Below are 10,737 nucleotides of genomic sequence, written 5' to 3' on the forward strand. Positions count from 1 at the left end.
TCGTACTTAATCAACTGTGTGCATATCTGTTTTAATAATGCACTGAGGTAAAGTCAATAACGAATGTCATTGTTCAGACAGACAGACAGACAGACAGACAGACAGACAGACAGACAGACAGACAGACAGACAGACAGACAGACAGACAGACAGACAGACAGACAGACAGACAGACAGACAGACAGACAGACAGACAGACAGACAGACAGACAGACAGACAGACAGACAGACAGACAGACAGACAGACAGACAGACAGACAGACAGACAGACAGACAGACAGACAGACAGACAGACAGACAGACAGACAGACAGACAGACAGACAGACATGTTGGCGATAGTTTCATTTTATAACGGTACATGTAACTGTCTTAATAACTTAGAAATGACAATTAAAGTCAGAAGGAAACTTTAAAATGTGTGTTTTATTGAATAGGGTTCCCGAATTTCAGCAATATGTGCTCGTGGGGTTGCCATCTCAGCTGAAAATCAGCGACGTTGTGGTTTTTTCTGATTCTGTCGTAGAGGGCGTCGATTAAAAAAATGATAGAATCAAGAAATGGGAGGTATAGATATATACCTCCATGAATTACAAGCTGTAAGTAAGGCCACCCTTATAAAGTTTGTTTTTTACTTGGTAATACAATGTGAACCGACTTAGACAAAGTCCGTGTTTACAAGTCAATAACGTTTTAAAATATGTAACAGTTGTTTAATTAGAAAAAGTAGAAAAATGAGTTTGTTTGAATAACACTAAGTTTATATTACAATGCGTTGTGTCAAATTCAATACAACTTGTACTAGAATAAAGAACATTTCCATGCACGAAACATCTCCAGTTGCAGCCCCAATCGCAATATATAGTCCAGACCTGCTTGCAGAAGGTGTTGTCTCATGATATATCTGGGTGGCACCCCCGGAATCCTAATGACCCCTGACCTCTGCATTGAACGGGCACATGTTTTTTATTGTTCAACACATTTCCTTTGCATCTATATGCATGAGGACAACAACTCTTCGGAGCGCCCTTCTCCTTCGTCACTGTCTCTCTCGATCTACTGTTGGTCTCCAATTCAGCGGATACACCATGGACCCAGCTGATGCAGCTAAGAAGGCTGCAGCATATGCTGCAGTCGATAATCACGTCAAGGTAATTAAGGCCAGGAAACAGAGTTAAACCGAGAAATAGATGTTGTCTGTCGTCATGTAGTCGTAACCTTCACTTCTGTAGACTGTAGTACGATAGTGTATGGTTCTATTATGGATGTACGGAATGTAAATTAGTATAAACGATGCATTTGACCAGTTTCCATGAAGTTCAATCACAGAAATTTATTTCCTACGTTTGAACCAAAGGACAAACCGTACAATAGATTAATATATTATTGGGAAAGATGTTTCTATCGGATTTTTTCCAGTGTTTTTGTACATTCTGTGACACATTAACACAGGCCAGTTTTCTATCAATTTACATTATATATAACACACGAGGTACGAGTACGACCATGAATCTATTATAGATCTATAGTATTACCAAGAGGTGTGTTTTAAAAATCTGTGAGTTTCAACTTTCAATATTTGGTTTCATCATTCACCGATTTTACTAGACTAGAGAGATATGAGTACATTATACTGTACATAGTGATGTGCCTGCAGAACAGTTTGTCTTTTTAATACATGTAATTGTAGTCCATGGCAACTCAATCTTTTTGTTCATGTTGACTTTTAATTTTGATTTTAAAGTAAAAAGATTTGAAAGATTGTATCTTGCTTGTTATATGATCTATATTATCATTTGAAGTAACCCTAAAATTAAGTAACGTTGTATTCCTTTTAATATTTGTAGGACAATCAGAAGCTTGGTATTGGTAGTGGCTCTACTATAGTATTTGCAGTTGAAAGATTAGGTAAAATAATATAATAATATGGTAGAAAAGAAACTGATACTTGATTCTCCATTTTATATGTAGTTGCTTCAAAAACTAGATTTGAAAATGGTAACTCTACGACGACGACGACGACGACGACGACGACGACGACGTCGACGACGACGACGACGACGACTACTACTACTACTACTGTACACCTATATTGTCACTAAGTCACTTCAAAAAACTAGATTACAATGAGATAACTCTACTACTACTACTGTACACCTATATTGTCACTAAGTCACTTCAAAAACTAGATTACAATGAGATAACTCTACTACTACTACTGTACACCTATATTGTCACAAAGTCACTTCAAAAACTAGATTACAATGAGATAACTCTACTACTACTGTACACCTATATTGTCACTAAGTCACTTCAAAAACTAGATTACAATGAGATAACTCTACTACTACTACTGTACACCTATATTGTCACTATTAGTCACTTCAAAAACTAGATTCCAATGAGATAACTCTACTACTACTACTGTACACCTATATTGTCACTAAGTCACTTCAAAAACTAGATTACAATGAGATAACTCTACTACTACTACTGTACACCTATATTGTCACTAAGTCACTTCAAAAACTAGATTACAATGAGATAACTCTACTACTACTGTACACCTATATTGTCACTAAGTCACTTCAAAAACTAGATTACAATGAGATAACTCTACTACTACTACTGTACACCTATATTGTCACTATTAGTCACTTCAAAAACTAGATTCCAATGAGATAACTCTACTACTACTACTGTACACCTATATTGTCACTAAGTCACTTCAAAAACTAGATTACAATGAGATAACTCTACTACTACTGTACACCTATATTGTCACTAAGTCACTTCAAAAACTAGATTACAATGAGATAACTCTACTACTACTACTGTACACCTATATTGTCACTAAGTCACTTCAAAAACTAGATTGCAATGAGATAACTGTACTACTACTACTGTACACCTATATTGTCACTAAGTCACTTCAAAAACTAGATTACAATGAGATAACTCTACTACTACTACTACTGTACACCTATATTGTCACTAAGTCACTTCAAAAACTAGATTGCAATGAGATAACTGTACTACTACTACTGTACACCTATATTGTCACTAAGTCACTTCAAAAACTAGATTACAATTAGATAACTCTACTACTACTACTGTACACCTATATTGTCACTAAGTCACTTCAAAAACTAGATTACAATGAGATAACTCTACTACTACTACTGTACACCTATATTGTCACTAAGTCACTTCAAAAACTAGATTACAATGAGATAACTCTACTACTACTACTGTACACCTATATTGTCACTAAGTCACTTCAAAAATTAGATTACAATGAGATAACTCTCCTACTACTACTGTACACCTATGTTGTCACTAAGTTACTTCAAAAACTAGATTACAATGAGATAACTCTACTACTACTACTGTACACCTATATTGTCACTAAGTCACTTCAAAAAACTAGATTACAATGAGATAACTCTCCTACTAATACTACTGTACACCTATATTGTCACTAAGTCACTTCAAAAATTAGATTACAATGAGATAACTCTACTACTAATACTACTGTACACCTATATTGTCACTAAGTCACTTCAAAAACTAGATTACAATGAGATAACTCTACTACTACTACTGTACACCTATATTGTCACTAAGTCACTTCAAAAAACTAGATTACAATGAGATAACTCTCCTACTAATACTACTGTACACCTATATTGTCACTAAGTCACTTCAAAAATTAGATTACAATGAGATAACTCTACTACTACTACTGTACACCTATATTGTCACTAAGTCACTTCAAAAAACTAGATTACAATGAGATAACTCTACTACTAATACTACTGTACACCTATATTGTCACTAAGTTGCTTCAAAAAACTAGATTACAATGAGATAACTCTACTACTACTACTGTACACCTATATTGTCACTAAGTCACTTCAAAAACTAGATTACAATGAGATAACTCTACTACTAATACTACTGTACACCTATATTGTCACTAAGTCACTTCAAAAACTAGATTACAATGAGATAACTCTACTACTACTACTGTACACCTATATTGTCACTAAGTCACTTCAAAAACTAGATTACAATGAGATAACTCTACTACTAATACTACTGTACACCTATATTGTCACTAAGTCACTTCAAAAACTAGATTACAATGAGATAACTCTACTACTACTACTGTACACCTATATTGTCACTAAGTCATTTCAAAAACTAGATTACAATGAGATAACTCTACTACTACTACTACAGTACACCTATATTGTCACTAAGTCACTTCAAAAACTAGATTACAATGAGATAACTCTACTACTACTACTGTACACCTATATTGTCACTAAGTCACTTCAAAAACTAGATTACAATGAGATAACTCTACTACTAATACTACTGTACACCTATATTGTCACTAAGTCATTTCAAAAACTAGATTACAATGAGATAACTCTACTACTAATACTACTGTACACCTATATTGTCACTAAGTCACTTCAAAAACTAGATTACAATGAGATAACTGTACTACTACTACTGTACACCTATATTGTCACTAAGTCACTTCAAAAACTAGATTACAATGAGATAACTCTACTACTACTACTACTGTACACCTATATTGTCACTAAGTCACTTCAAAAAACTAGATTACAATGAGATAACTCTACTACTACTACTGTACACCTATATTGTCACTAAGTCATTTCAAAAACTAGATTACAATGAGATAACTCTACTACTAATACTACTGTACACCTATATTGTCACTAAGTCACTTCAAAAACTAGATTACAATGAGATAACTCTACTACTACTGTACACCTATATTGTTACTAAGTTGCTTCAAAAACTAGATTCCAATATAAAGGGTACACTTATTTTTATTGAATATTGCAACACATTGCCTGCCATAAATACCATTGAATACTCAGAAGTGTACTAACTAACGCTCTATGAGGCTCTCTTAAGATTACATACATGTATGCATATGTCCAAAAGAGTAAAAGTTCAGTCAAAATCATACTGTGTGATCGTGCAATTTTGTGTACAAGGAAATGGTCGTACACTTGTTTGCATATCATTTACATACAGGTATGTAATAATGTTTTCAGTATTGCACTGTAGTGCAAATACCACTCGTTTGTGTGCACACTAGTGCAAGTAATCACCAGTACATATATAGTTCATATACACACTAGTGCAAGTAATCACCAGTACATATATAGTTCATATACAATAATAATATTAATATCTCATTGATATCTTTTCAGCACAACGAGTAAAAGAAGAAAACTTGAACATTGTCTGTGTGCCAACATCATTCCAAGCAAGACAATTGATAATTGACAATCAACTAGTTTTGAGTGATCTAGAAATAACACCTAAGGTAAGTAAAGAGGACATTATAAGTTACAAAATGTATGTGAAAATAATTTGAATATCATAAAAAAATGACAGGCAATGGACAATGGGCATTGCTTCATCTCATGCTCATTCTCATAAATACAAAAGATTGTATAGTTTGACCACTAGGGGTGCTGTTAAACAACCGTGAAAATATTGGCCACATTTATTCAGTCTGGAAGGTCCCACCATTGATCTGCTTGTGTTACAAATCACTCACTACCAGGCCCAGTATAGAAGTGGAAGCAATGCATAGATCTTACAGGCTATATTTAGTAATGTAGCAGAATTTGAAAATAATCCTTTATGAATTCTAATAATATTACTTGGAGGTACATATAGCCAGCAGATGTTCCATCTTCGAGTCTTGAGATCTTGACATTCAATCTTGGCAGAAGGCATAATTATCACCATGGGAGGGAGGGGACACCTCCAATGTGATAATATAAAACACTTTTTTTTAAATAAAGACCATGCGTTAAAGGCATACAATATCAAAACCATACACCTAATTTAAATCCTTACAACTTGAATTAAGAAGTGTTACTATGCAGTACATGTTACCTGGCTATGAAGGGTATTTAATTGTCCTGGCAAAGCCACAAGAAACTTTGCAGATGTACACTTGGTAAACGATTACTCCTCAAGTTTAATTTGGTTCCAAAAAATCACAATTAGAGAACACTATATTTCAAGTTCCCATTTCATATTATCAGAATTTTGATGGCCCACTGATTTTCTCCTCAGCCTCCTTCCCCTTGTTGTAAATTCTGCTCATTCCCTTAATGCACGTTGGATATACAACAGCTTAATAGTTGTCACTATTGTATGCATCATCATAGCCAAGTAAACCACTATATATAGATATAATCTAATTTGGAATTGACTCCAACTGGGCCTATAAGATTAGCTGGTAATAGTTTAATCAGTGCAATAGCTTGCCATTATTTGAACACTAAGGCCTAAAAAAATTATTATTTGGTTCCTGTTACCCGACCCCACCTAGCTTTTCACTGCCAACCCTAAACTTTTTTTTACGTATTAAGAGAAAAATAATAAAATCGCAAAAAATTGTGTAGTCTCACAAGAAATAATGGATGCAGAATCTGCCATCAACTTAAAAAGACACAGTAAAACTGTTCTTCCAATCTGTAATGGCTGTACATCTGATACTAAGAAATAAACAACACAGAGACCATTTAGAAAACAATGGAAAACCTGAACTAGACACTTGCACAGAAAAAAATAAAATAAAATAGACTAAAAAATCTACCTTCCCACCTATTCTAAAATTGAGCTCAACCGGAACCACATTATTTTTTTATTAGGTCTAATGATTTCAAGAACAAAGAAAATTGTGGATGAGTGTATTTAAAGTGAGACTAACTTGTGAGTGGATTGTATGACATGACATCTGAATATTGTTGATTTTATTAGTTAGATGTTGCCATTGATGGAGCTGATGAAGTTGACAGTGATCTCAATCTTATCAAGGGTGGTGGGTAAGTACAATGCTTAAAACTTCTATTGCATGATCTTGAAGATCGGCTACCAGAGTCCATATATAATTACCACCTTGTGAGACATATCAAAGACAAGAAATGGGACAAAACACAGGTATTTGTTGATGGTAGTATGCTGGAGTTCACAACTCTACTCTGTCATGGTCCTTATTTGAGGTCCCACAATAGTAACATTGGTGGTTGGTACCTGTACATTGACGATGAAGAGAAACTGATATCCATGTTATAGACAAAGTCAGGCTTACTGAACGTTGCCTGGATGGTTTCTATGCCCCAGACACTATTCTTTGTTGGTGTAAACATCCAGCCAGGTTTCACATTAAGTATACTTCATCAGGGACTTAAATGACTGTGACTCTGAATTTCCAAAGCATTTCTTTAATCTGTGTATAAGTAATTTTTCTTGATCTACTCTTTGTTAGAGGTTGTCAAACTCAAGAGAAGATAGTTGCAGCTGCAGCAGAGTATTTTGTGGTGATAGCAGATGCAAGGTGAGTAATGACAATCCATGTGGTACTAAACTACAGATGCAAGGTGAGTTATAATGACAGGCCATGTGGTACTAAACTACAGATGCAAGGTGAGTAATGACAGTCCATGTGATACTAAACTGCAGATGCAAGGTGAGTAATGACAGTCCATGTGGTACTAAACTGTACAATTTAAGATTTTTCCTTGAAAATACACTAAATGCACAAACGATTCTCACCAATCTGTCCCTAACATCCAGATTTAATCATTTGAAATACTTTATTGCACTCTGATAAGTTGCATTAAATATTGGATAATGATGTCTAAATATTTATGGCTATGTTGTTGTGTATGTGTTGTTTCAGGAAAGACTCCAAAGTTTTGGGTGAGAAATGGAAGAAGGGCATTCCCATTGAAGTTATCCCATTGGCGTACAAGTCAGTTTTAAACAAATTACAAGAATTAGGTGGTTTAGCTGAACTTCGAATGGCAAAGAACAAAGCTGTAAGTAATTTCATGTCTCAGCTGTTATGTTTACTCAAATAACATTAAACTTTTAGGTACTAAGTAAGCTATAGTCTGGAATGCTTCAGTCCCGTTGACTCTATTTCAACAAATTTTTTCTCAAAGACAGCAAGTACCCAACCAACAATGGTTATTAGTGTGGCATTTATGCTAAAAAAATGTTTGACGGACTGAAATTTTTTACTTGTGAACTCTGTGTTATAACTACTTGAAGTTGAAAAGTGAAGTACGTTAAACAATGATTTTGTCATTTGTTTTGTTTGATACAAAATTAAAATATAAATTTGAACAAATGAGGACCTTATTCTGATGGACTAGTGTTTTACATAGACAACTGTATTTATAGCTGGTGATGTTACCATAGTAACTGAAATATTATTTGGTTGTGTTTTGAACAGGGACCTGTTATTACAGACAATGGTAATGTCATTATTGACTGGAAGTTTGACAAAGTACCTACTAGTTGGTTAGATATGAATCAGACAATCACAATGATTCCAGGTGAGTGTTTGAAAAATGCAGTGAAATACACAGTCCCTGTATGTATGTATGTATGTATGTATGTATGTATGTGCGTGCATGCGTGCGTGTGTGTGTGCGTGCGTGCATGCGTGCATGCATGCATGTATTTATGTATGTATGTGTGTATTTGTGTGTGTGTGCATCCATGTGAGCACGAGTGTGTGTGTCTGTCTGTCTGTCTATGTATGTTTTTGCTTGCATTATAGTGAGTATGTGTTTGCTTGCTTGCATGTTGGTGTGTGTATTACCTTGCTTGCATGCATTTGTGTTCTACCATCCTTGAGGTTTAGTCATCTTTGTTGAGTGACAAAATCATAATAACACTTTCAAATGAAGAGAAATGACTGATCCTCAATGTCCATGTGTGTATGTGTAAAATATAAACATGTCAGAGTTTGTTCCAGTGTTGAGTACATGCATAGTATAGGCTGTTCAATATGCAAACCAATATGCAAATTACCATGTTATTTATATGTTAATTAATATGCAAATTAGCCACCATCCTTGCAATCTGTCCAGTGGCAAACACTGATACAGTACTGTATTAGATATATGACAATTGTTACAGAACTGACCTCTTTCTTGCCCCCTTGCATCACACAGGTGTGGTAGAAACTGGACTATTTATCAATATGGCAAAGAAGGTGTATTTTGGTATGCCTGATGGGACTGTGTCTGTTAGATAAAATGGGAACAGATTTCAACATAAACAGCATTGTGAAGTATCATTTACATTTTAATTCTACACCTACCAACTGCTACAACAATCTATCAGACTAGAAATCAAGAAAATGAGTTCTAGTATGTCCTATTGCACTATTGAAAATAATTTCAAGATGAGGTTCAACATCAAAGTTTTCATTCTTAGTCAATTTTAAGTCCTATAGCTACAACACTGCATGAATTAATACTGTTAACCTAGATATTTTCATTTCTTGAAAATGTTGTGATATTACATTCTTCAACTAGTTCCTAAAGACTAATGTTTACAAATATCTAAACCAGGTGCACTGTGTTTATACACAAGAAGGTATTTTAACCATTACATAATTTCACATTTTTGTTTTTCCCACAAAGAAATATCTTGCGAAAGTTACCATGTTTACAGTATGTCTTGTCAACAAGGCAGGGAAATTCTATCTTACTGAAAGGAGATTTTTGCTCAGTAAATAATGATTTTTTGGGTGCAGACCCAATATTATTTTCAGTCTGATCATGTCTTTGTATAACCATTTGGACATTAATGTAAAGTGGTTTGAAATGTACTTTATTTATTTTACCCAATTTGGTGATATCTTGTTCTGGAAGAACCCTGATTCAAATTGCTCAAACAGTGAAAACCATGCCAACAATATGTCAAAGTATCACCATGCCAACAATATGTCAAAGTATCACCATGCCAACAATATGTCAAAGTATCACCATGCCAACAATATATCAAAGTATCACCATACCAAAACGATGTCAAAGGTGTCTATCAAACTACACTATACATCACCAACAGATGATTTTCAGAATTGACAACAATGAAGGAATTTTCAGTCGATTTTTTCACTTTATGGAAAGTGTTTGACACAAAGTGTCTGTAAAGTTCAGTGGTTTCTGAATAAATAATAAAAAGTGGGCATTTCATGAGATGAGAGATGCTTGAACCATGAGATTTGTTTATTGTTGCTTTGTGTTACAGAGTGGGTGAGAGATGACATTTTGTTTGAAGTGTCAATAACTGGACAGACACACACACACACATAAATACTTACATACATACATTGTACATACATACATACATACATACATACATACACACACACACACACACACACATACATACATACATACATACATACATACATACATACATACATACATACATACATACATACACACACATGAAAAGGAAAGCTTCAATATAAAATGAGTCATAATTATTTCAGTGCAACAAGAGTAAGTTAAATTAGTGCTGTGAGCATGTTGAAGCATTGGTGTGTGTATGGGTGGGTGGGGGGTCACTTTATAACCAGACAGATTTCAGGTGAATAAGCTGAGGATTATACCTTGGCTGTCTAGTGAGGAAACTTTCAAATACGACAATAGTTTATTGAGATTTTACTAGGGGTGTGTACTTAAAAAGCTGTTGGCCATAGTATCTACAAATCTGTTTTTGTAATAAAGACAACAAATGTTATGTGTGCTACAATGCCATCAGCACAATGGCTGCCGTATCTTCACCACTGTCAAAGTCAAAAAGTTATACTTTTCAATAAAATGTTAAAAGTGATTTACGATTTTTACCCCTGGTACAGA

At 34.4% G+C, this 10,737-nt stretch overlaps 1 protein-coding gene across 1 annotated transcript; it reads left to right on the plus strand.

Annotated features, from left to right (window-relative positions):
- Positions 1 to 982: 982 nt before the first annotated feature.
- On the plus strand, positions 983 to 10,070 carry LOC144446484 (ribose-5-phosphate isomerase-like). Its single transcript, XM_078136254.1, has 8 exons — positions 983 to 1,149; positions 1,846 to 1,906; positions 5,260 to 5,375; positions 6,830 to 6,894; positions 7,338 to 7,406; positions 7,752 to 7,890; positions 8,310 to 8,412; positions 9,037 to 10,070. The coding sequence occupies exons 1-8, from the start codon at positions 1,000 to 1,002 to the stop codon at positions 9,117 to 9,119; spliced, it is 786 nt and encodes a 261-aa protein (XP_077992380.1). The 5' UTR covers positions 983 to 999; the 3' UTR covers positions 9,120 to 10,070.
- The last annotated feature ends 667 nt before the right edge of the window (positions 10,071 to 10,737 follow it).

This window comes from Glandiceps talaboti, chromosome 15, assembly GCF_964340395.1.
Source record: "Glandiceps talaboti chromosome 15, keGlaTala1.1, whole genome shotgun sequence".
Taxonomy (NCBI): domain Eukaryota; kingdom Metazoa; phylum Hemichordata; class Enteropneusta; family Spengelidae; genus Glandiceps; species Glandiceps talaboti.